The 27483-nt window shown below is 34.4% G+C and overlaps 1 protein-coding gene and 1 non-coding gene across 7 annotated transcripts in view; both read left to right on the top strand.

Moving 5' to 3' along the window:
• The window catches only part of LOC124987301 (protein argonaute-3-like), a 74365-nt gene that overhangs the window by 21700 nt on the left and 25182 nt on the right, over positions 1–27483 (top strand). For 3 of the 6 annotated variants that reach the window (XM_047556486.1, XM_047556477.1, XM_047556516.1), the window contains exons 3-5: positions 17844–17964; positions 21981–22189; positions 22961–23097. In XM_047556486.1, coding sequence (XP_047412442.1) covers positions 17844–17964; positions 21981–22189; positions 22961–23097 — 467 coding nt within the window. Of the gene's footprint in view, positions 1–11253; positions 11319–17843; positions 17965–21980; positions 22190–22960; positions 23098–23262; positions 23385–23838; positions 23887–27483 lie in introns of those variants that run through there. The other 3 variants (XM_047556499.1, XM_047556493.1, XM_047556506.1) reach the window with 3 other exon arrangements.
• LOC124968261 (U6 spliceosomal RNA) lies at positions 435–541 on the top strand. Its single transcript, XR_007105656.1, has one exon. It is a non-coding gene; the product is annotated as a U6 spliceosomal RNA (small nuclear RNA).

Here is a 27483-nt window from a genome sequence, read left to right as displayed (position 1 = left end):
CTGGGGTTGTGACTCAGTGATAAGAGAATTGCCTAGCATGTGTGAAGCACTGGGTTCAATCCTTAGCACCACATAAGAAGTTGAATGTGGGCTGAAGTTGTGGCTCAGTGGTAGAGCACTTGCCTGGCATGTATGAGGCTCTGGGTTCAATACTCAGCACCACATATAAATAAATAAAATAAAAGATCCATTGACAACTAAAATAAAAAAGTATTTAAAAAAAAGTTGAATGAAATAGAGGCATTGTGTCCATCTATAACTAAAAAAAAAATAAAGAGAGAGAGAGAGAGAGAAAGAGAAAGAAAGAAAGAAAATGTGAAAGTCTAACTGAGTGTGGTGGCACATACCTGTCAACCTAGCTACTGAGGAGGCCAAGGCAAGAAGATTGCAAGTTCACAATTTAGGAAGACCCTGTCTTAAAATAAAATAAAAAGGTGCTCGCTTTGGTGCCACATATACTAAAATTGGAAGGATACAGAGAAGATTAAGATGGCCCCTGCACAAGGATGACATGCAAATTCATGAAGAGTTCCGTGTTTTTGGTATTTATCCTAAAGAATTAAAGTTATCCTGTAGTGAAACATGCATACCCATGTTCATAGCAGTATAATTCACACTAGTCAAACTTTGGAATCAGCTTAGGTATCCATCAAAGGATGAATGGATAAAGAAATTGTGGTACATATACACAGTGGAGTTTTATTCAGCCAAAAAGAAAAATGAAGTTATGTCATTTGCAGGAAAATGGATAAAACCGTAGAGACCATTGTGTTAAATGAAATATGACAAATGCAGAAGGTCAGGGTCATATGTTTTCTGTCATATGTGGAAGCTAGAAAGGAAAAGAAAGGTATGGGGTACAGAGTATCTCGTGAAAATCAAAGGGAGATTAGTAGAGGAAAGGGACCTGAGGTTGGGAGGGGAGGCAGGGAAGGGGAAGGTGCTAGGCAGTGATAGTGGCCAAATAATATTGTTATTATATTTTGTGCATGTATGAATATGTAACAGTAAATTCCATCTTTATATACAAGTATAATGCACCAATAAAAAATGGAAACACTTGTTAAATCTATGAATAAGAATTTTTAGTAAGGAAAAAATAATAGTAATAAAATAAAAAGGACTGGGGATGTAACTAAGTGATAGAGTACCCTTGAATTCAATCCCTAGTACTACCAAAAAAAATAAATACCTTTTTTCTCAAAACTGCATTGTATTGTTTGGTAGTACTGGGGATTGGATTTAGGGGCACTCTGACTCTCAGCTATATCCCCAGCACCCCCACTTGTTTTTGGCAGTACTGAGGATAGAACCCAGGGGTGCTTCACTGTTGAGCTACCTCCCCAGCCCTTTTCATTTTGAGACATGGTCTCTCTAAATTGCCTAGGCTGCCCTCAAACTTGCAGTTTTCCTGCCTCAACCTTCTGAGTTGCTGGGATTACAGATGTGTACTACCATGCCTGACTTCATATGTAAATTTGAGTGAAGGATAATCCTGACCCTTGTGGTAGATGTTTGCATTTTTTTAAAAATATTTTTTAGTTGTTGATGAACCTTTATTTAATTTTTTTTTAATGTGGTGCTGAGGATCGAACCCAGTGCCTCACACATGCTAGGCAAGCGCTGTACCACTGAGCTACAACCCCAGCCTGATGTTTGCATTTTTTAAAAAAGCATTCATTAATCCAAGTAAATCTCTTAATTGATAGAATGTCTAAGGCAGAATTTCTGAACTGGATTCCTTTGTAATGCCTCTTCAACTTGTCAGGACAAAAGAATCACCTCTGACATTAACTATATAATCATATATGTATGTGTGTGTATATTAAAGACATATAACATAATTATATAATAGAGAATTATGGGTTGTTGAATAGAGGAATTACATGATGAAAATGTTAGGAAAACAAAATGTATTGGGCTCCTCAGTTAAGGTTTTTTTTTTTTTTAGTATTCCTGGTGAGTTATCAAGAACTGGTGCAAAGGCAATAATACTAGGATACAAATCAGAACTGTTTATAGTATTTGTTTATTATTATATTTGTTCCTTCTACCTAATGTTTTTGTTTTGTTTTGTGAGTACAGGAGAATTCGTATATTATATACATGTTTAAGAAGTTGCATAGCATGGAGTTTCACATATAAGTGCTCAGTGTTAGCATGGTACATTCTGACTTTAACATATGATCCTGTTGACATTGTTAGTTATATTTTTGTCTTTAGTTTGGTTTGCTTTGATACATTATTTGCCAGTATGATTGATTTGATCTGTAATTTAGATGTTTCAAATGAAAAAATTTTATCATGTGCCTTTTATTTGAGTGTTTTTGTTGCTAGGGATTGAACCCAGGGCCTTGTCCATTCTAATTATTTGAGTTTTGATAGAAACTAAAGACTTCTTTGGTACTCTAAAATAATCAGTCGTCCCTTGCTTGGTATACTTGGTGTTGGTTTTAGGACCCTCCACTGATAGAAAAATCCTCACATGCTCAAGTCCCTTATATAAGATATGTAGTGTTTTTGTCAAATAACCTTCACATGTCCTCCCATGTACTTTAAATCACCTCTAGATTACTGATATGACTATAATGAACATACTATATAAATACTTGTTCAACTACATTGTTTAAGAGAAATGACAAGAAAAAAAATCTGTACTTGTTCAGTATAAGTGCATTTTTTAAAAAATATATTTTCAACCTGAGGCTGGTTGAATTTGCAGAAGCAGAATTGACTGATTTGGGAGGGCCAGTTGTGCTTGGTTGATATTTCTTGATTCAGTGTCAACATCTCCATTTATTTTCTTTAGCAGATCTGCTTTTGTCTTAAGTCATCCTAATATTACTCCATGACTAGTCAGTTAACACTGGTGGTGGAATACACCTATAATGCCTGCAACTCCAAAGACTGAACCAGGAGGATCACAAGTTCAAAGCAATTTAGCAAGACCTTGCCTCAAAATACTAAATGTACCTTAATGGGTAGAGCACCATGGGTTCAATCTCTAGTCCTCCTTCAAACGAACAAACAAACAAAAACTGTTGGTGACCTTCTGAAATTGTTGGTTCAGTTTCTACAGTTCAACAGCTGGAATTCTTGAAATTAGAAGGAACAGTATACAACTTTGCAGTTCCTTTTCAACATTAGCAAAACAGTTAAGGTTCAAAATGGAGCAGTTCATTACATCTAATTTAACTTTACTGAAATGGTTAAAGTCACAACAAATTGTTTTATTATTAGTGTAAAATGTTGTCGTTGTTGCCTTCCACAATGTTATAGTGATTCTTTCTACGTTACTTAAGTTTTTAAATACTTAAACTAATGCATATGAGATTTATCTTGTCCATATGCCACATGAACAAATATTTGGCACTAAGGCATTAATCATAATAATAGAATGAGTTATTTTAGCCAAACAAATTTCCACGTCAGTCAGAGGAGTTTTCTTGGACAAAATATCCAGGAAATGCTTGTGAAACATTTTATGAGTCAACCTCTCTACCAATTTATTCTTAGCTTTTTTTTCTATTGCTTTTTTTTTTCCTTTCTGCAGGAAATGGGGTTCTCCCCTTCCTTCTTTTCCTGTTAAGTGCTTTTGATTGAAAATAATCATTTGGTAAAAGAACAGATTTGTTCAAGGAAAGAATATAATTTTTCATTTGCTTAAAAAAAGAACAGGTTTATTAAATAGATTTCAAATATTACTAGTTCTTCAGAGTTTGTTTTGTACATTCTGACTTTAACATGATCCTGTTGACATTGTTAGTTATATTTTTGTCTTTAGTTTGGTTTGTTTGATATATTATTTGCCAGTATAATTTCACCATCTAGTGATTTGAATGTGTACCTAAGTCATGTCTATTCAAAGACATTTTATTTGTCTTATTTGTTTTGTGTACTGGGAATTAAACTCAGAGGCACTCCACTGAGCCACATCCCCAACACTATTTTGTATTTTTATTTAGAGACAGGGTCTCACTGAGTTGCTTAGTGGCTCACTTTTGCTGAGACTGGCTTTGAACTCAGAATCCTCCTGCCTCAGTCTCCCGAGCTGCTGGGATTACAGGCATGCGCCTCTGTGCCAGCTTGTTTGTTCTTTTAACAGATCACTGCCACAGTAACTAAAAGCCAAGTAGTTTTAGAAATATTATGGTATACATTTTCTAACTTGAGATTTTATGCTAGTTTGTCCAACTACTAAATATGCATGGGGATAAACTTTGAATAGACATTTAGGTACATATTCAAAATCACTAGATGGTGAAATTATATACATTTGCATAGGCAATATGAGTATAATGTAAGGTGTATTTTAAACATGAATAAAAATTTGAAGGAATCTTGAAATGGTGGTTGTGATTGAATTTTTTGGTTCAATTTTACAAATTGAATATTTTATGATCATTGTTCTATTATTGATATTACTATTGTTATGAATAAAAACAATGCTAAATATTTGTGCATATGGCACATGGAGGCAATAAAATACTACTCATTGACTTTTAGAAGGAAAAAATAAATCTAGCGATACCATTTTGACCTTTTAAATAGAGATCTCAGATTAACAGAAGGAATTCTGTTGTTATTAAGAATAGTGTTGGCATAGTGTTAGAGTTGGATAGTATGCCAACAGAAAGGCATAATAACTTTCTTGATATATAATTCACATACCCTAAACTTCACCAAGTATACAACTCAATGATTTTTAGTGTAGTCAATCACAGAGATGATGTACTCTGCTATCTAATTGTAGAACATATCATCCTCCCAAAAGAAAATCTGTCCTCATTTGCGATCACACCATTGCCTCCATCCTCAAGTCCCCACCAACCACTATTCTACTTTCTATCTCAATAGACTTCCTCTTGTGAACATCTAATATACATGGAATCATATAATTTGTGGCTTTTGTGACTGACTTCTTTGTCTTTGTATAACGTTTTCAGGTTTCATTCATGTTGTAGCTTGTGTCAGTAGTATACTTCATTCATTTTTACTGGTTCCATTAATTGATACAGTACATTATGCTTATCCATTCATCAGTTAAATGTTTTAGGTTGTTTACATTTTTAGACTGCTGTGAATAAAGTTGTTATAAACATTCATGTGTAGGATTCTATGTGGAACATATATTTTCATTTCTCTTGGGTATATACTTAAGAGTGGAATTGTGATAATTCTGTGTTTACCCTTTGAAAAACTTCTAGACTCTTTTCCAAAGTGATTGTACCCTTTTATTGTATTTTTTAAATTTATTTATTTTTCACTGGGGAACACAGGGAAGCTTTACATCCTCGACCCTTCTTAAATTTTTATTTTGAGATAGTGTCTTGCTAAGTTGCTGAGGCTTAACTTGAACTTGCAATTCTCCTGTCTTAGCCTCCTCAGTTGCTGTGATTACAGACATGCACCACTACTACTTTTAGTGAACAAGAATTCCATTTTATCCACATCTTCACCAATAATTGTTATCTCTTTTTTATTTTTGTCATCCTAATGAGTATGAAGTAGTGTCTCATTGTCACTTTGATAACAATTTTCCTAGTGGCTGATGATATTTCTTATCTTTTCATATACTTATTGACCATTTGCATATTTTCTTTTAAAGAAATATCTTTTAGGTGTTTTGCCTGTTTTTTAAAATTGGGTCATTTGTCTTTAGAGTGTAGACTGTAGGACTTCATTATACATTCTAGATGAAAATCTCTTATCAGATATATGATTGACAAATTGTTCTCCCTTTCTCCATGTTGGGTTTTTCATTTTCTTGATGGTATCCTTTGAAGCACATTTTCAATTTTGTTTTTTTGTGTCAACTTTTGCCTTTTTGGTCATATCTATAGATGGGGTGTACTTCTGATTAAGTGATTGAGAGGGCATATCTCTGAAAATACTGCACTGAAAATCAAATTGTTTAGTTTTTAGTGTTAAATATCTTGGGGAAACTATACTATGCAAAATGTCAGCTAATAAAACAAGTTTTATTTTTCTTATTAGTTACTTGGAAGATAGGAAAACTAACAGATGGCAATTATTTCACATCTCAAAATTCTTTTAAGTAGTATCTAAATACTCTAGGAATTAGTCTTTTGGGCTTATATTCCTATGGTATATTTGAAATTGAAGGTACTTTTATAAATAAACATGTCTAAACATCATGAACTGGCCAATAAGTATTATTACTAATACTCATTTGTTTAGATTTAAATTATAATAACAGCTGTATTGTATTTTATTGTGTGAATGTACCTTGATTTGTTTACTTTTAGTCTGTTCCAGTTTTTTTCTTAGGTTAGAGTAAATCAATTTAACCCAGTTCTCTTAATTTACCACAAGGATATCTATACCAAGGTAAAATGCTATTGGTACTAAATTTAAAGACTAGAATTATAATTCTAAATCCTGGAGTAACTTTTTTAAAACTTAAGAATTATTTTTGGATCTTCTGTATGGTTTAATTAATCATTAATTTATTGTGCCCCTGTTTTGTGTCAGACACTATGGTAGGTTCTGGAGCTAACAAGATAGAAAAGACATGACTCCTCCTAAAGATTTTGTCATTTGTATGGAGTGACTAGTTAATTCTGAGAGATGCACGTTATGTACTGTGATGTACTACCTTTACCTAAGGGGGAGGATGGGACATATGACATGGTGTCTGAGCAGAATAGTTGAACAGAGGTGGACAAGAAAGAAGAATCCATATAGAGAGAGCATGAGCAAGGGCTTGACATGTTTGTGCAACAGAAATAGGCCAAGATAAATAGAACAGCTAGAGAAGAGTCTGAAAAATTAGCCAGGGAGTAGGTTATGAAGGATCTTTAGACTATGCTAAAGCTTATAAATCCAGAAATAATGGAGAGCTCTTGGAGACTTCCAAGCAGATGAGCCATATCTGAATTTAAAACCATAAGCGATGGCAGTGTGGATAATGAATTATAGAGGAGAAAGACTGGAGGCTAGCAACAGTTGGAAAGCTGTTGAGCAATGGTCTTCAAACCACTGATCAAATATTTTCAATAAGTGAAATTTGTTTGACCTTGTACTCAACTGTAAATAGATAAATACACATATACATATTTTTAAAATTATGTAGACATGTACTACTATTCTAATATGTAATCATAGGAAAAGGTGAGAATATTTGTTTTGAAATAAATTATTAAAAATATATTTAAATAATTTGAAATTTTCAGATTAATGGTACCAAGTATGTGCTACTTGGTGCAGTGGTGCACCAAGTAGCACATACTTGATGGAAATAGAACCCAGGGCCTTGCACATTGTTAGCAAGAGCTCTACCACTGAACTAACACCCTAGCTCTGCTATTAACTCTTTTTTTTTTTTTTTTTCCCCCCACATACGGGAGTTTATTAAGCAAACAGAGTGTCTCCCTGCAGGATAAGAGAGAAAATGAGAGGAAAAGAAAGGGGACGAGAAAGGGCGCGCGCTAGAGAGAGTGTAAAAGCGAGGAGAATAGATAAAGTGAGGAGGAGAGACAGAAGGATGAGAAAAGATGGTGGGGTAGCTACAGTAATGCCTGCTATTAACTCTTGTTTGTTGCAAAACTCCTATTTCTCAGAATTCCTGGTGTATCATGTGTGACATCTGACCATCTGACATGGACTAAGTGAGAGTACCCATGATAATCCATATTCATGAATGTTCACAAATCCTAATTTCCTCTTTCTCTTTTCCTTCCTCTCTCCCTCCCTTGCTTCCTTTTTTTTTTTTTTTGAAATACTGGGGATTAAATCCAGTGGCCCTCTACCACTGAGCTATATCCCCAGCTCTTTTTTTTAAGACATGTCTTTTTATTTTTAATTTATTCTTTTTAGATATACATGACAATAGAGTGCATTTTGACATTCATGGAGTACAACTTATTAGGATCCCGTTTTTTGTGGTTGCACATGATTTGGAGTTTCACTGGTGGTGTATTCATATATGAACATAGGAAAGTTATGTCTAATTCATTCTACTCTCTTTTCTGTTCCCATTCTCCCTCCCTTCCCTTTATTCCCCTTTTTCTAATCCATTGAACTCCAACCCCACCCCTTTGTGTGTTAGCATTAGCATATTAGAGAGGACATTTTAACCCTTGGTTTTTTGGGGATTGGCTTATTTCACTTAGCTTGTTAGTCTCCAGATCCATCCATTTAACAGCAAATGTCATAAAGTCATTCTTTTTATCAGTAATATTGAATTGTGTATATAATACCACATTTTCTTTATCCAATTCAATCTGTTGAAGGGCATCCAGGACTGGTTCCATAACTTAGCTATTGTGAATTGAGCTACTATAAACATTGATGTGGCTGTGTCACTGTAGTATGCTGATTTAAGTCCTTTGTTTATATACCGAGTGGAATAACTGGGTCAAATGGTGGTTCCATTCAAGTTTTCTGAGGAATCTCCCTACTGCTTCCAGAGTGGTTGCACCAATTTGTAACCTCCCAGCAATGTATGAGTGTACCCCTTTCCCCACATCCTTGCCCACATTTACTATTACTTGTATTCTTGATAATTACCATTCTGACTGGAGTGATATGGAATCTCGTAGGTTTTTTTGGGAGTAGGGAGCACTGGAGATTGAACTCAGGAGCACTCGACCACTGAGTCACAACCCCAGCCCTATTTGTATTTTATTTAGAGATGGGGTTTCCCTGAGTTGCTTAGGGTGCTCTGCTAAGTTGCTGAGGCTGGCTTTGAACTCTCAATCCTTCGGCCCCAGCCTCCCTAGCCACTGGGATTACAGGTGTGTGCCACTACACCTGGCTCGGTGTGTAGTTTTAATTTGCATTTCCCTAAGTGCTAGAGATGTTGAACATTTTTTCATGTATTTGTTGACCTGTTATATTTCTTTTTCTTTGAATAGCCTATTCACTTCCTTTGCCCATTATTTATTGGGTTATTTGGTTTTTTGGTGTTAAGTTTTTTGATTTCTTTATATATCCTGGAGATTAATGCTCTATCTTAGGTACATAAGGTAGAGATTTTCTCCTGAAGCTCTTTTGCTTTTTTTCCTTTGCTGTGAAGATGTTTTTTAGTTTGATACCATCCCATTTGTTGATTCTTGATTTTACTTCTTGTGCTTAAGAGTCTTGTTGAGGAAGTCAGTTCCTAAACTGACATGATGGAAAGCTGGGCCTACATTTTCTTCTAGTAGGTGTGGGATCTCTGGTCTAATGCCTAGGTCTTTGTTCTGTTTTGAGTTGAATTTTGTGCAGGGTGAGAGGGGAATAAATGTTCATTCTGCTACATATGGATTTCCAGTTTTCCCAGCACCATTTGTTGAAGAGGCTATCTCTTCTCCAATGTATGTTTATGGTGCCTTTGTCTAGTATGATATATTTGTATTATGGGGTGAGATAGGGTCTTGCTAAGTTGCCCAGACTGGTCTTGAACTTGATCTTTTTGCCTTAACCTCCAGAGGAGCAGGGATTATAGGCATACACTACCATGTTGGGCTACAAATCTTAATTTCTAATTGTTAGATGAAATTAAACATAAATATTCCCTATCATCTCTGGTACATACTTTAAGTTTTTCTGGATTAGCAGTGATAGTTCTAAGATATAGTGGCAACAGTGGGGTAAAAGGAGAGCATAGATGCTTTTGGGGCAGTGCTGGGGTTACAACCGAGGACTGCACACATGCTATGCAAGTGCTCTACCACTGAGCCATATCCCCAGCCCTGGCTGCGATATTTAGAAAAAGAAAGAACGATTTAACTCTGAAGGGAAAAGGAAGAAATATAAATGGCTTCATAATTCCTAGCTTGTGCAATGGTGATGGCTTTAACAGAAATACGATTGTGAAAGGACCCAGTTCTTAAAATATTCTTCTTTGGATATGTAAGAGGTCGAATTGCACAAGGAACATTGAAATGGAGCAGTTCACTTGGAATAAGTGCCAAGAGCTCAGGAGATAAGTCAAGTGGAGTTTGAGATTTGAGGCATGTCAGCATGAGGTGATAGTTAGAAGCTAAGGAAATGTGTAAAGTCAAGATAAGAGGACTGAGAATAGATTCTGGGGATAGCATTCTTTCTCTTTGGAAGACCACAAATTGGAAAGGTAGGAGACTTGGGACAGAGTAGAAGCTATTTCAAAGAATGCAGAACCCAGATGGTCATTTTTAGGGAACAGTGTTTGATCATAATGGCAAATGCCAAAAGAAGCCAAGAGTGTAAAGGCTGAATAGAGACCATTAAGACATTGTGGCCTGAAGAAGAAGTGTTCTAGAGGAGAGTTGTTGGTGTAACCCCAGTACTGCAAATAAAATAAAACAAAATAAAAACAATTTTTTTTCTCAATCTGAAGTAATCTGTTACAGTAAGACAGTACTAGAAATGTTTACCACACGGTGGGTTATTAAAAAATTCACATGTGAAATGACTATAGAAATATTTGTCTTAAAATGCTCCAGTTTGCTATAGATTTTATTGCAAAATTAAACATTTGATCTGGGACCAGGGGGTGTAGCTCAGTGGTAAGGCTCATGCTTAGCATGTGCAAGACCCTGGTTTCAATCCCCAGCACCCCCCTCCCCACTACACCACCACAAAAAAGAAAGAAATTGATCTAAAGTCTAGGCCCTTTCTTCTCTGTACTGCATCTCTTAAACTTCATCTTTATAAAATTTTTTTCTAGTAGACATAATACCTTTATTTTATTTATTTTATTTTTAATGTGGTGCTGAGGATCAAACCCAGTGCCTCACATGTGCTAGGCAAGTGCTACACTGAGCTACAATTCCAACCCCTTAAACTTAATCTTGATAACAAAATTATTCATTAACTACCTTCTATGCTACTTACCACAATTTTGTAGATAAATTATAGATTGGAACAATACAAAGAGAGACTGCCAGCAGTTTTAGTTGTGTTTTATAAACCTCTGGATGATTTTAGCATTTTGTTATAGCTTAGCAAAAGTTCATACTATAGTGATAGATTAGTTTATAGCTGGGGAAAATAAATTAATGTGAATAGACCTTTAGGGAAAATACTCTTTCATGTCATCTTCAATAAACTAGAGTAATATTTCCCATTTTAACTTTGGGGAGCAGAGAATTAAGAAATACCTAAAAATGAGATGAAGGTGGATCTCTGAGCCTGTAGTAAAAACACAAAAATAATTTCTTCTCTTCCTTTTTACATTGAAGTTTCCCTCTCCTACCATTTTGCTGCTGTATGAGTCAGGTGGTAAATGGGAACTTACTGAAATCGCTATTAAATTTTACTTTACAGTCTATGCACCAGAGCATGATGGAGTCAAAAGACTTGGTACCAGAATGTAGGAATTGGTGGTTGAGGTAAGAGTCGGGAGGTCGGCTATAGCCCTTTATAAGACCTAACATACTCAGATAGGTTCCATTTTTGGAGTAATTACTAGATGAATCCTTAAGGATTCTTAATGTCTAAGAGAATGCATTATATTATATTCTGCAAAAATTCTTCCCTCCTTAGATCAAGGCTGTTAATAAAAAGAAGAGACTAAAGATTGATTAAAAGTTATCATCCCCATTTACTTAAATTTTCTTTCCCAAATTACTTCCCTAAATTACTGTTTTAGAAGTTAAACTATTTTAGGACTGGGGGTGTAGTTCAGTATTAGAGTGCCTACCATTCATGAGGCCCTCGGTGCAACCCCAGTACTACAAATAAAATAAAACAAAAACAGAAGTTAAAATATTTTAGCCAACTACAGTGATGCACACCTTTTTGTTCTGTTTACTGTGTTAATGTTAAAAATTATTATTAAAAGACTAATGTTCCACAACTACAATGTAAAGAAAACTCAGTTAACAGTTTGTTAATTACTAGAATTAATTCTTGGTGTTAATTTATTATAGTTGATCCTAATGCATTGTGAAATATCCATTTGTTATTGATATTGGGAAAACTTTTTCTTTCCCCTCTGGGCTGAGGACTGAACTTAGGGCCTTATGTACGCTAAGCAAGCACTCTGCTACATCCCCAACCCCTTGTTATTAGGAAAATTTTGATATACTTCTTGAAGTGTATTTGTGAGATAGTCATGCTTAAATTTTTATGTAAAAGTAGTATCATACATATTTGATTCTTACCCATCCCCAAAATGAGTTCACTAATATCCCCTTTGTTCCCTGAAACTAGTGTCACATTTTTTACTTTCATTTTTATTTTATTTATTTATTGGTACTAGGAATTTTAACCCAGGGGGGCTCTACCACTGAGTCATATTCCCAGCCCTTTTTTTATTTTTTAGTTTGAAACAGGATCTTGCTGAGTTGCTTAAGGCCTTGCTAAATTGCTGAGGCTGACCTTGACATCATGATCTTTCTGCTTGAGTTCCTGGGATTATAGACACCACAACTAACTGGCACATTTTTATATATAAAGAAACTCAAGTCAGATTGAATAACATATCAATTGTGTGACAAAGTGGAACTAAAAACTGATGTCTATTTATTGATTCTGTAGTGCTTATGTTACCACATGTTTTAAGGGTTTCTGAAGTGGGCAATTTCCCAGTTCAAACTTTCTTCATAATACAATAGTAATTCTGCTGCTAGAGTTTACTGGGTGACTGGATACATGACTGTTGTAGAGAAGTTTTCCTCTCATTCCCTATGCCTGCCTGATGAATATTTCAATAATAGTATTTTTTAAATAAGGATTAAGAATTTGAAGTTCCTGGTTTTGACACTTTGTTGACTTGCATAATAAACTTCACCAAAATTCTAAATATGTCAATTAATTTTACCATACTAGTAAGGGGTTAAAGTGGAGACATACTAACTGTTGGTCCTCATGAATAAGCTGATTGATTCCCTTTGTAGAATAGGTTTTGGCAGTTACTAACTTTTACCTGTTTACTTTTTTTTAATACTGGGGAGTAAATCTAGGGCTGCACACGTTCTAACACTGAATTATATCCCTATTTCTATTGTGAACTTTAAGTAGTTGAGTGTTAAAATTTACAAGCATACTGTAGAATTGAGGCTCTGTAGTAAATTTTCATATGTCAATGTAATTATTTGTGAAGAGTTTCTTTATCTGATCCTGTGATGAAATCTTCAGTGTTTTGTTATTTAGTATTCTCATAATTAAGTTTTGCTGTCAGAGAGGATTATGGAAATTTTTGTCATCTTTATATTTTCCCCAACAATTGGTTACATAGTTGCTTTTTGAATAGTTCTAGCAAGGATGAACTCAGGTATTTCTTAAGGTAGTATAATCCACTTTTGAATAACTATGATGGTTAGAAAACCAGAAGTTTTTGTTCCAAAATTTAGCTTCCTATATTTTTCCAGATACTTTTCTTAATCCTGTCCTCTCATACAAGATAGATTTCTATTTAGTTTTGCACATGACATTCCATTAAAATAGCCAGACTTCCATAATTTTGAGTCTTTCCTATTTCAGACTACAAGTCCCTAATTTGATTTATTTTTAATCATATCACATGAGTTTCTATCAGGAGTGCTGCCTTCTAGTTATGTTTCGGTGTTTAGGGTTTAAACGTTTTCCCAGATTGAACAGAGTACTCCAAAATATAAAATGACTTGTGTAATATTTGTCTTATTGTCTGGGTACTTAAATATGTGCAATGTGAATTCTTTAATTTTGAGGAAGTCACCTTATACTATTAGTTCATTTTGGACTTGTAGTCATCTAAATCCTCTCTCTACAAAAGCATTGGGTAAATTGAGATCCTCTAATTTATTCTTTTATTACAATTGAAGTTTTCAAACATAAAAGTGTTTCAATAGTATAGTGGCTCTTACTGTGTTTCTTCATTTAGTTCATTGACGTAGTTTGTCAGAAGCTTTTAACACACTGATTTATGTTTTTAGCATGTTAGTCATGTGGGTAGAAAATTATTCCAAAATAAAAGTTTCCATGAAAGTTCAAGTTAACTTCGAAAAAGTGAAGGAACTTGCCCTGCCCAACATGACAACATAATAAAGCACACTAATAAAAGTGAAAACATGGTACCAGTGCAAGAACAGACAAGTAGACCACTGGAACAATATAGAGAACTTGGAACCAGCCACTCACATATGAGAATTTAGTAAGATAAAAATGCCATTGATTGGTTAAATATTGACTGTTTAGAAGATGGTATGGGGAAACTGGCTCTCACTATATGAAAGAAAGTAAAATTGGCTAATTACTCTTTATAAAGAAGAATCTCACAGATTAATGGCAAAATAGTATGGATAAAACTATAAAGTTAATAAAATGTAAGTTATCTTGTAACTTAGTACACATTTAGCATCCCTAATCAAAAAATCCAAAATGTGCCAAAATTCAAAACTTTTTAAGCACCAATGTGATGCCACAAATAGAAAATTCCAAACCAAGTGGCTTAGTTTTTTTTTTTTTTTTTAATATTTTTAGGTATAGATGGACAAATACCTTTATTTTATTTATGTATCTTTCTGTGTTGCTGAGGATCGAACCCAGTGATTCACACATAAGAGGCAAGTGCTCCACCGCTGAGCCACAACCCTGGCCCATGACTTAGTTTTATGCACAAAATTATTAATAATATGTGAAATTACCTTCAGTTTATATGTATAAAGTATATATGAAATGTAAATGAATTTTGTGTTTAGATTTGGGTCCCATCCCCAACATATCTTGTTATGTATTTGCAAAGATTCTAAAATCTGAAATCTGAAATTCTTCTGGTTCTAAGCATTTCAGATAAGTGATACTCAGCCTTTAGGAAAGCACTTCTTTAATCAGCAGCACCTCAGTCGCATGAACCCATAAGATGAAAAAAATGATTAATTTTATGTTACAAAATTACAGGTTTCAGTTCAACAGATACATGGATATTGTTAATGGACAGTTAAAATTGTGGCAGAAGATATATTTACAAAAAACTAAACGTGTCTATGAAATAATATTTAGAATATAAATGGAACTCCTTCAATCCAACAAGAAGACAGAAACCCTAACAGAAACATGGGCAAAGGAAACAATTCGTACAGAAGGAAACACAAAACACATGAAGAATGCTGCAATTCATTAGTAATAAGAGAAATCTAAATTATCAAACAAGGTTTTAGTTTATGTCCATTAGGCTAGCACATGTTAGAAATCAAAGCTGGTTAATGCCAAGTCTTGGCTGGGACACAGGAAAATAGGAACACCAAGGAGTGTAGATTAGTGTAGTGATTCTAGAGAGCAGTTTAGCATTTCATCATTTAGTTGATAATCTTCATTTTGAAACACAGTCTATTTTCCAAATATGCAAATAGAGATTAATTCTCATACAGGTTCAGAGGGATATGTAATAAGATAATGAATTGCAGTATTGTTTGGGTGACTGCAATTAAAGGCACTCTGAGTTTACCTGCTAGAGGAGTGGATAGATCACATGTGTATTATTTCACATCAATCAAAAAAAGTGAGTTAAGTGACTTCTAAATTATTTACAACTGTTCTTCATTGATAAAACTTTTGAAAATAATTTTTGTTGTTGTTGTTGTGCTGGGAATCAAACCCAGGGCCTTGGATATGCTAGGTAAGCACTTTACCACTGAGCTATATACCCAGCCCAAATAATAGATAATTTTTTAAAGAATGAACTAAGCCTGCTACAACAACATGAATAGATTTTTAAAATCCTTTGTAGAAGGTAAAGATTGGAATACATACAAAAGGATGATGTTCATCAAATACATTAGAAGGAATAAATTGTTAGGAAGAAGAATGGGAATAGGAAATGGAGATTGAAGGAAAGAAAACGATTATAAGAGGGATCTTGTTGGGTGTGGTGCTGCACACCTATAATCCCAGCTCCTCGGAGGCTGAGGCAGGAGGGTTGCAAATTCAAGGCCAGCCTGGGCAACTTTGCTTGACCCTGTCTTAAAATTTAAAAACTTAAAAGAGTTGGGGGTGTAGCTTAGTGGCGGAGCACCTCTGGCTTCAAAAAAGTGGGGGGTCTTATGTAAATGATGATAATGTGCCACAAACTGAGAAGTATAATTAATCAGCTCTTGTACCTGAGATATAAACATGGGGTATAGGACTTTTTAGTCAGTGGTATGTAAATTGGGATGGAGAAGAAAAAGGTAAACACATAAAAACCAATAAACTTAAAATAATTCAGGTACAAGAACTAGTATAAGAAATATTGCAAGAGATGGAGTCACCAATTAATTGGGTAAAGAGATGAGCCAGGTGTTAAATCTGGGTAACTAAGAAGATGGAGACATCATTATTTAAACAGCAGAAAAAAACATAATCAAATTTAACTTGGGGGAGATATGTTGGGTTTAACTTTAGATATATTCCGTTGGAAGTTCTGGCAGTTCATTCAAGTATATTATCCACCATGAGGACGTTTATTGAGGACATAGCTGTGTGCTAAGAATCGAAGCAAAGTATTTTTTAATCCCCTGAAATGTTTTAGCTCTACCATTTTGATCCTTAGATGATTTGACTGGGTTGCCAGGAGTTGGTAAACTCACAGTTACACCACTTCAGTGTTGAGTAAAAAAGTGACAAAATACTTAAAACATCCTGACAAATTCTATCTGTATAATTTCACCTGAAAACTGGTCTTAGTAATAGTGGCCACAAAAGAAAACAAAGTGGAAGAAAATCATTTAAATTTGTTTTGAATCCAAAACCAATCAAGGCTATTGTCAGATTTATTCCAGTAAAACTTAATCTAGATTTAAATAGTTTTAGTAAAATAAAATTAGAAAAGGAGGGAGATAGAAATTTCCGTTAAACAAAATTGAAAAGCGGGGAATAGAGTTTCAGTTAAACAAAATCGAAAAGAGGGGAAATATAAATTTTGTGCTGGGGAGAAAATTGTTATTAGTATTAAGTCATTGATTTTTTTTTTTTTTCTGGAAAATGCTGATTTGTTTCTTTCCTTTCCCCACTTGCTTGGGTTAGATTTGAATCTTTGTTTATGTTTTGCCATGCTAGTGGTAGAACCCAGGGCCTTGTGCATCGTGGGGCAAGTAAGTACTCTACCACCAAGACACACCCCAACTCTTTAATTTTATTTTAACTCATACTCAGTAAGTGTACCCTCATTGTAATATACGTAGATTATATACTAAAATAAGTCACCCTGTGACCCTGTCACTTCCCTCTCCAAAGGTAAGCACTGAATGAATCTCTGTGGTACTTATCTTCCCAGATATATTTAAACTGTTCTTATGAATATGTATGTACAAAAATGAATATTGATTTATGGATATTTGCTATCATTTTCAATGGCCTGTAATTTTTTTAAAAAGTGTAAGCCTTGAATATCTTTCCATGTCAGTATATTGATTCAAAATTGCTGCATAAAAATAGAGCTTTCATAGTAGCCTTACTGATTGGATACTGTTATAAGCATGGGGGAGGAAAACAATGTGTTTCTTTGCCTTTGAAACTCACAGAAGTAAAGTATACACTAATTATAATACAATAGACCGAGGGTTCTGATAGAGGTATGTACATGGTGCTATTTTAATACAGTAGAAAGAACATTTTACTCTTGAGAAAGAGAAAGCTAAATATGTCAGGGAGTACTTAGAGATGATGAAAGAGATTTCAAGTTAGTTTCTAAGGAGACAATTTTGCAGGTCAGCTGTTTCCTGGAATGATTAAGTAGTTTACTGGATTCCTTCTTCTCTGACTTTGAGAAACGCATGTCATTCTTTGCCAGCAATCAATCTTTTTGCTATCTTAAGCCATGGTTCTGAAGGCAAAATTTTTATTCAATGAATTTTAGAATTGTGACAGTTTTAAACAGTGCCAGAAATTATTTCAGTTAATATTTTTGTATTTCATCTTGCAGAGGATTTATGTGAATGTATTTTTTACTTCTTTAGGGAAGTAGTTGACTCAATGGTTCAGCATTTTAAAGTAACTATATTTGGAGACCGTAGACCAGTTTATGATGGAAAAAGAAGCCTTTATACAGCCAATCCACTTCCTGTGGCAACTACTGGGGTAAGATATACATCACTTTATTGTAAAACTATACTTTTGCTATGTCTCTTTTTGAATGAATTTTTTACCACCTTAAAATTATAATCCATGGGCTGGGGTTGTGGCTCAGTGGTAGAGCACTTGCCTAGCATGTGTGAGGCACTGGGTTCAGTTGACAACACTGCATATAAATAAATGAATAAAATAAATATCCATCAACAACTAAAAAATTTTTTAAATTATAATCCATATAAATGTAAATATGTATATCTTTTTTAACTTTTCATGTTGAAATAATTTCAGATTTACAAGAAAGTTACAAAAATCATGCAGAGAACTCCCTTTTATCCAGATTCACTAACATCCTTAATGTTTATTACCACATTAGTTTTATCATCTTCTTCTTACTTTTTTAATAGCTATAGATATAGCTGTATAGACATACATACATCCACAATTAAGTTGCATATATCATGTCCTTTTTTAAAAAAATATTTTTAATTATAGGTGGACACAATACCTTTATTTTATTTTTATGTGGTGTTGAGGATCGAACCCAGGGCCTCACACATGCTAGGCTAGCACTCTAGCACTGAGCCACAACCCCAGCCCCTATGTCATGTCCTTTTTTTTTTTTTTTTTTTTTTTTTTTTTTTTTTTTTTTTGTAGCTGTAGATGGACAGAATGCCTTCATTTGTTTATTCTTATGTGGTGCTAAGGATCAAACCCAGCGCCTCATATGTGCTAGACAAGTGCTCTGCCACTGGGCTATAGCCCTGTCCCCTGTCATGTCCTTTTAATGTTTAACCCTTTAATGTGGCTTTCCTAAGAATAAGGATAAAAGCTGTAGTATAATTATCCACTTCCTTTAATTTAATATTGAATATGATAATTTTGTCTAATCAACAATTCATAGACCAGTCCAGTTTTGTCAGGTCTTTCAATTTCTTTAGCATTTCCCCCCCTCTAGTACAGAATCCAATCCATGAATACAATGTAGATATCATGTCTATGTAGTGTTTATTATGGAGCAGTTCTCCACCCCCTTTTTTCATGTCATTAACTTGATTGAAGACTATAGGCAGATTATAGAATGTCCCTCAGCCTGGGTTTGTCTCATACTTCTCCTTGATTACATTCTAGTCACATAGTTTTGGCACACATTACATAAGTGTTCTTTCCTTATCAGTGCATTCAGAAGGCACATGTGTGTGTTTGTTCCATTAATGGTGATTTTTAACTTTAATAACTTGGTTAAATTGATTTCTACCATTTATTTCTTCTCTATCAAGATATTCTTTTTTTTTTTTTTGGCACTGGGGATTTGGCACTGGGGTGCTTAACCACTGAGCTGCAACCCCAGCCTTTTTTTTTTTTTTTTTTTTTTTAATTTAGAGACAGAATCTCCCTGAGTTACTTAGGGTCTTGCTAAGTTGCTGAGGCTGGCTTTGAACTCACAATCCTCCTACCTCAGCCCCCTGAGCCACTGGGATTACAGGTGTGTAGCACTCTTCACCTAGCAAGATAACTCTTATTCTTGTAGTTCATAAGTATCTCATAGGAAGCTACTTTTTTGGGGGGAGTGAGATGTACCAGGGAATGATCCCAGGGACTCTCAATCTCTGAGCCACATCCCCAGTCTTTTTTTGTATTTTATTTAGAGACAGGGTCTCATTGACTTGCTTAGGGTCTGCTGAATTGCTAAGGCTGGCTTTGAACTTGCACTCCTGCCTTGCACTCCTGAGCGGCTGGGAGGATTAAGTATTAAGTAGATTCTCATTGTTATGTAATCATCACCACCATCCATCTGCAGAACCATCTTTATCTTGCTAAACTGAAAGTCTATCCAATCAAACCATAACTCTTCATTGCCCCTGGAAATCACCATCTTCTTTCTGTCTCTATGAATTTGACTAATTCATATAAGTAGAATCATGCAGTATTTGCCTTTTTGTAACTTGCTTATTTCACTTAGTATGTTGTCCTCAAGGTTTATTCATGTTGTAGCATATGTTGGAATTTCCTTTCTTTTCAAGGCTGAATAATATCCTGTTGTACATATATAACATTTTATTCATTCATTTATCTGTTGTATATACTCTTTGGCTATTGAAAATAATCCTCCTCCAAACATGGGTGTGTGTGTGTGTATATATATATATATATATATGTATATCTTTGAAACTCTGCTTTCAGTTTTTTTGGTCATATAACCACAAGTAAAATTGCTAGATCATGGTAATTATTATTTGAAGAAAAATTTTTTTAAGTCTACCATACTAACAGATGTGATGGCACATATCTATAATCCTTTGACTCTGGAGGCTAAAGCAGGAAGAGTGCAAGTTTGAGGCTGGCCTGGGAAACTTAGTGAGGCTGTCTTAAAATATAAGAGGAACTAGGGATGTAGCTTAATGGTAGAGTGCGTCTGGATTCTATCCCCAGTACCACCCCTCCAAAAAAAACACCTCTACCTTACTGTTTACCAAAGCAACTGTAGTTTTACATTCCTACCAACAGTACATAAGGGTTCCAAATTCTTAATATACATGCCAACACTTAGTGTTTGGTTTTTTGATAGTAGCTATTCTAATGGGCACAAGATGATACCTTACTGTGGTTTTGATTTGTGTCCTTTGCCCATTTTTTAAAATTGGGTTGTTCGTTAGTGGAATTATAGGAGTTTTTTCTTTTTTTTTTAGTGGGGTAGGGGGGAAGTACTGGGTATTGAACCCAGGGGTGCTTTACCACTGAGCTACATTCTCTGTTCTATTTTTTTATTTTTATTTTTGTTTCATTTTGTTTTGTTTTGTTTTGGCATTGCTGGGGATTAAACACAGGACCTTGTACTTGTTAGGCAAATACTATACCACTGAGCTATATCCCCAGTCTTTTTTTTTTTTTTTTGAGACAGTGTCTAAGCTGCTGAGCCTGGCCTCAGACTGGCAATCCTCCTGCCTCAGCTTCCTGAGTTGCTGGAATTATAAGCATGTACCTCATGCCATAATACAGGAATTCTTTATACATTCTAGATATTAATCTCTGATCAGATGTCTGATTTACAAATATTTTCTCACATTCCATGGGCTGCCTTTTTACCCTGTTGATTGTGTCTTTTGATGCTCAGAAGTTTTAAATTTTGATGTGGGAGTTATTAAGGATTCTGTTTCTTTTATACTTTTTAGCAACTGATGATTCTTTTTTTTTAAATATTTTTTAGTTGTCAATAGACCTTTATTTTATTTATTTATATGTGGTGCTGAGGATCGAACCCAGTACCTCACACATCCTAGGCAAGCGCTCTACCAGAGCCACAAACCCCAGCCTAGCAACTGATGATTCTTGCTTGAAAGGATTATTACTGTATAATAATGGTGATTTTTTTAACCTGTCATTCTTTATACATTTATTAGTTGGTTTTCTGCTCTAAAGAAGAACATTTTCTTCTACTCTGTTGATTGATCTGACTATCCTTTGTCCCATATCTGACCAGTAGAAACCCTCTTCATCGAATTTATTTGTTTCTGGCTCATGCTTCCTATGTTTCCTTTTGCAAAAGTAAGCAGATATGTGAATATTTTCTTATTTCTCCCTTACTTCTCATACCAAGTATATCATATATTTTTGATCTTTTGTACTTTGGTTAATGTTATAGCTTAGAAATTATTCTGTGGCATTTGCAAGAGATCTTCTTCATTCTTTCTTTTTTTAGTTGCTAAGATTGGCCTTGAATTTGTAATCCTTCTGCCTCAGCCTGCCTAGTGACTGGGATTACAGGCTGTGCCACTGTACCCAGCTTCATATGTTCTTTTTTAGCCACCTAAATGTTAGGGCATTTAGGTAGTTTTCAGTATTTTGCTATGTTGAATTAATGCTAGCATGAATAACTTTGTTATTTAAATTTTAGTTTATCAGTTTGACTTTGAGATTAATTTTATTTTGCCTGTTTTTTCTTATGATATTTTTAAAAGTTAAACTTCAAATAATTATATTTATCTTTTTTAACATTTACCACGTGACTTTTGTCCCATAAACAGGTAGATTTAGATGTTACATTACCTGGGGAAGGTGGAAAAGATCGTCCTTTCAAGGTGTCAATCAAATTTGTCTCTCGGGTGAGTTGGCACCTACTGCATGAAGTACTGACAGGACGGACCTTGCCTGAGCCACTGGAATTAGACAAGCCAATCAGCACTAACCCTGTCCATGCCGTTGATGTGGTGCTACGACATCTGCCCTCCATGAAGTGGGTGCTTCTGGCTTTTTTCCTCTTTAGATTTTAAATGTGAAGTTTTTCCTCCTAAGAGTTGTATAGACCTTCCTTGGCTAATTCTCATATGTTGTATATTTTTATTATTTCAGTTGAATAAGAATAGAATACATAAAGTTTGACAGAAGTATTAACAAAATATTCTCTGATTTTTGCAAATAAATATACATCATTAGATAATATAGTAAATTATTTTATAGAAAAATGTTCAACCCTTCCTCCTAGGAGCTGTAAGTCTTGAATAATTGTTATATTTTCAGATATATTCCTATTGTTAAGTCACCTTGTTTTAAAAGTAATTTAACTATTTAGAGAATAGAATCAGATTGTACTGAAGTTGCTACATTTTATTTGTGTAGACATGTACATATACTGGTCATATATGTCTTTTTACAAAAATAGTGTGTCTTGAAACATCGGCATAACTTTTTGATCAATTATTATTTTTACTCTAGCATTTTAAGTTTGAAACTGTTTAACTTTTTAAACCTGTCTTTAAGAAAGTATTTTCAATAAAATTTGTTATGTAAACTAGTGATTCTGAGAATGGAGAATTTCAGTGAAAGATGCAGATAGATTTGGCTACTTTTTGCTTTCACAAACTTGGAAAATGTTTAGTTAATATAGTCATAATTTTAAGCATCATTATGATAAATTAATTGTGTTTGCTTTAGTCTCTTCTGTTCTACAGATTTAAATACTTGCATAGAAAGGAAAGAATTGAACATACCATTTTAATTTTTGTAGATATACGCCTGTGGGGCGTTCCTTTTTCTCAGCTCCAGAAGGATATGACCACCCTCTGGGAGGGGGCAGGGAAGTATGGTTTGGATTCCATCAGTCTGTTCGACCTGCCATGTGGAAAATGATGCTTAATATCGATGGTAAGGGAACTAAAACCATATTCTGAATTGGATAGTTGATTTCTATGTGGCATGTGTGTATAAATTTTATGTATATAATTACATGTACTGATGTCTTGAAGTAATATTCAGGCATGTATTATGACAAACTGGGAAAACATTTTATTTTTATTACATTTTATTTAGAAAGCTTTTATGTAGAACTTGTCCTGGAATGCTGCTTAACATGAAGCAAGCACATGAAAACAAACATAAAAGCCCTGATATGATCATCTGAGAAATCTTCTTACAACTAATTCACCTTTGTCCTCTTAACTCTTAAGTCAGCATTTTATTACAAAATACATACATTAAAGAAAATCTGTTGGTCATGGTAACCCCAGGTGTTATGTCTGCCTCTGGTACTTAATGCATTGCTAATTGCATTCTCATTTTTAAGGTGTTCTCTTACAAATCTTTTCTTTTGAGGGAGTGTTAGGGGTAGAACCCACAGACACTGTACCTCTGAGCTACATCCCCAGTCCTTTTTAACTTTTTATTTTGAGATAGGGTCTTGCTAAGTTGCCCAGGCTGGCCTTGAACTCAGCCTCCTGAGTTACTGGGATTACAGATGTGCACTTCTGTGCCCAACTCTTACAAACATTTTCAAGTTTATATAAAAGTCAAGAGAATAACATGATAACTGCTGTATATGTAACCATTATCCAAAAAGTCAGGATTTTTCTACTTTTGCTTAATCTATCTCCATTTCTTCCTATAAAGTTTTAAATCAGATTCTGGACAGCATGTTATTTTACCCCCACTACTTCGGTACGTACCTCTGCAAATTTGAATATTTTCTTACATAGCAAAATTGTCATTGTCATATGTGAAAAAATGAAAAGTAGTCATTGTTTTGTACTCTCTAATACCCTGTCTTAATTCAGATTTCCTTGTCTCAAATACATCTTTTTCTAGTTGATTCTTTTTTTTTTTTTTATACGGGGGATTAAACCCAGGGTCACTTAACCCCTGAGCTGCATCTCCAGCCCTTTTTTATATTTTATTTAGAGACAAGGTCTCACTAAGTAGTTTAGGGCCTTTCTAAGTAAAAGTAAAGTCTCAGTAAAGACTGACTTTGAATTTGCAGTCCTCCTGCCTCAGCCTCCCAAGCTGCTGGGATTACAGGTGTGTGCCACAGCACCTGGCTTAGGTGCTTAGTTGATTCTAATCAGAATCCAGACAAGATCCACCCATCACATTTGCTTATTATGTTTTTTTTTTTGTTTGTTTGTTTGTTTGTTTGTTTTTTGTGGTACCAGGCGTCAAACCCAGGGCCTTGTGCTTGCAAGGCAAGCACTCTACCAACTGAGCTATCTCCCCAGCCCCGTATTTTTTAATTAATAGTCCCGTTTCCTTCCCTCTTGTATGTTGGGTTTTTTTCTTTTTTCTTTTTAATGTCATGAACTTGTTGCAGAAATTTGATCACTTATCCTTTAGAATATCCCAAAATCTGAGTTTGTCTTTTTGTTTTCTTATGTTATTACCTTGTTTCTCTATCCCCCCTATTTCCTGAAAATGAATGACCTGAAAGTGATTCAATTTGGATTCAGAATATTTAAAAAATGCTTCATATTGTGTCATGCTTGATGGTACTCAGTACTAGTGGTCCTAATTTTAGTGATGCAAAGATTAATCTATAGATTAATCACAAGATTAACCAGCAGATTCAGAGATCTATCTATTGTAAATTTCCTAGCCTTTCAGTTATTAGTGTTCTGTTCATTGATCATAGTTCCCCAAGTCATTTATTTCACTAGATATTACCAACTGTTAATTTTTCTAATTTCGTTATTCTTATGTGGAGAAGTATAGTGTCCTGTTGATAATTCATTCATGTTTGTTAGCTTTGTGGTACAACAGAATATTCCAGACTCATCTTGTATTTCCTGCCCAGTACCTGGAATTAGCCATTCCTCCAAGGATCCTTGATCTTTCCTGATGGGTACAGAGTTTCCTCATTTATTTCAGCAGTGTCTGCCATCGTAAAAATAATGAGGAAGGATATGTTTAACCAGTCCCCTGTAGATGTATAGTAGGGCTATTTTTAATGATTTGCCATTTCAGAACATCATTTCATATATATTTAGATGTATTTGTGATTTTGATCATATTTGTAATTCCAGTTGTTATTGCCAGATTGCCCTCCATAGAGGTTGTAAATATTTTGCATCAGTGGGTGAGAGTACCTGTTTCCTTATATCTTTGCCACCAGAATTGTCAAACTCTTAGATTCTTGTCAATCAGATTTGTAAGAAATAGTTTCCTTCTGTACTTTTTATGTGCATTGATCACCTTTTCACTTATGTAAGGCTACTTGTGTTTCTTTTCCTCACTTTTTTTTTTTTTCCAGTGCTGGGAATTGAACCCAGGGCCTTGTTCATGCTAGACAAACATTCTAACCCTGAGCTTATGTTTCATTTTTCTTAGGAGTCGGGGGATGGTAACAGGGATTGAACCCAGGGCACTTAACCTGAGCCACGTCCCCAGCCCTGTATTCCTTTTTTAATGAACTGATTGTTTATGTCTTTTACCCTTTTTTTTTCCTATTGGACTTTTTCTTCTCATTTACTTAGGGTGCTTTATAAATCGAGGAGATTAACCCCTTGTAATATGAGTTGTAGATACCTTGTCTTTTGAACTTTGGTGTGGTGATGTTTTTTGTTGGTTTTTCAAACCTTTTGGTGTATATATGCACACACACTTATTGATCAGTAATATTTCTTATGACATTTTCCCCCCAATGCTGGGAAGTGAACTCAGGGTCTTAAGCATGCCACATCCATAGCCCACTTTTATGACTTTGAATATCTGATAGGGCTGACCATTTTTACCTATTTTACTACACAGTCTTTATAAATACCTTGTACAGGTGAGGAAAGGACAGGTTGTTATTTTATTGAGATTTCATTATTTTATAAATTAAGTTAGTCTAAATTGTCATCTTTAAGATGTTGAGTCCTATGGGACTAGAGATATAGCTCAGTTGATAGAGTACTTGCTTAGCATGGTGCAGCACCACCACCAAAAAAGTAAAAAAAAAAAAAAAGATGTTGAGTCCTTATATTCAATAACATATTACATCCTTCTATTTGTTTCCTAAAGGGGAGTTTTAAAACTTTCCTCAGTTAAAATTTGCACATTTCATATTATTGCTAGATATTTTCTGCCTTTTGTTGCTATTAAATAGGTTTATAGATTATAACTGGTTATGGTTTATATACATGAAGTCTTTTAATTTCTATGTACTTTTTATTGCTGTCTTATTGAATTACATTATATAGTATTTTTTTATTTTTTTCAAGTGATTTTCTTGAAATTTCTAGGTTATAATCATTGTGATAGGTTTATCGCTTTCAGGTTTTTATACCTTTGATTTTTTTCTTATCAGATTATATTGACTAATTTAGGCAGGACATATCTTTTTAGTCAGATATATCTCCCCCACCCTTTGCAGGGGTGAGAATCAAAGCCAAACATGTTGGAAAGGTGCTGTGCCACTGAACTGTATCCCCAGTCCATAGATTTATCTTGATGACAACATAGGATAGTTTTTACTTTGAGTCAGCTGCTGCTTTTTTTTTTCCCCCCTATTTAATAGGTGAATTAAGCCAGATAAATAAGAAGGTATTAATGTCTTGGTTTTGTCAAATTGTTTTATGTCATTCTTTCTAATTGTATATGTTTTTGAACCTTTACATGACATGTTTTTTGTGCTTTTAAAATGATAGTTCTAATGCTAGAAAAGTTTCCCCCCACCCTGTGGTTCCTTTGTGCCCTATGGGATACTCATATTTTCTTTTTTTAAAGCAGTGTCTTTTGTTTCCCTTAATGAGTAACATTATTTCTCTTTATTAACTAGTTTTAGACAACATAGTATTATTTTATTACCCCTTATGATTTAATTTTTAAATTTTGCTTAAATTTATACTGTTTGGCTCTCAACTTTGTTACATATAAGTACAATTGTTGAATTTATTTTATGCTATTTCCTAATCCTATCAGTCATTTATTTTGTATATATTATCACATTCTTAGAGTACATAACATTCTTTCATCTGTATGTATATTTGTTTTCATCTTAAATCTATAATTGAACATATTGGTGCTCACTACCAGTCCTTTTGGTGAAATGGTTTCAGTTTGTTCTCAAGTTGTTTTTTTAAGATTTCATATGGATAAATGCTACGATTTTGCAAGGTCTGTAGCCTTATTTAATGAAAGAATGTTTGGCTAGACACAAAATTATTGACTCACTTTCTTTCCTTGAGTATCTTATAGAAATTTGTCCACTATCTTCTAACATTGAATGCCCAGTAGAGAAGTATGATGCCGTTGTACTTTATTTTTCTTTGGAGGATTCTGCTT

The sequence above is a fragment of the Sciurus carolinensis genome, chromosome 1 (assembly GCF_902686445.1).
Source record: "Sciurus carolinensis chromosome 1, mSciCar1.2, whole genome shotgun sequence".
NCBI lineage: Eukaryota > Metazoa > Chordata > Mammalia > Rodentia > Sciuridae > Sciurus > Sciurus carolinensis.
The sequence above is the reverse complement of the archived record's forward strand: the minus strand, read 5'-3'. Positions and strand labels throughout refer to the sequence as shown.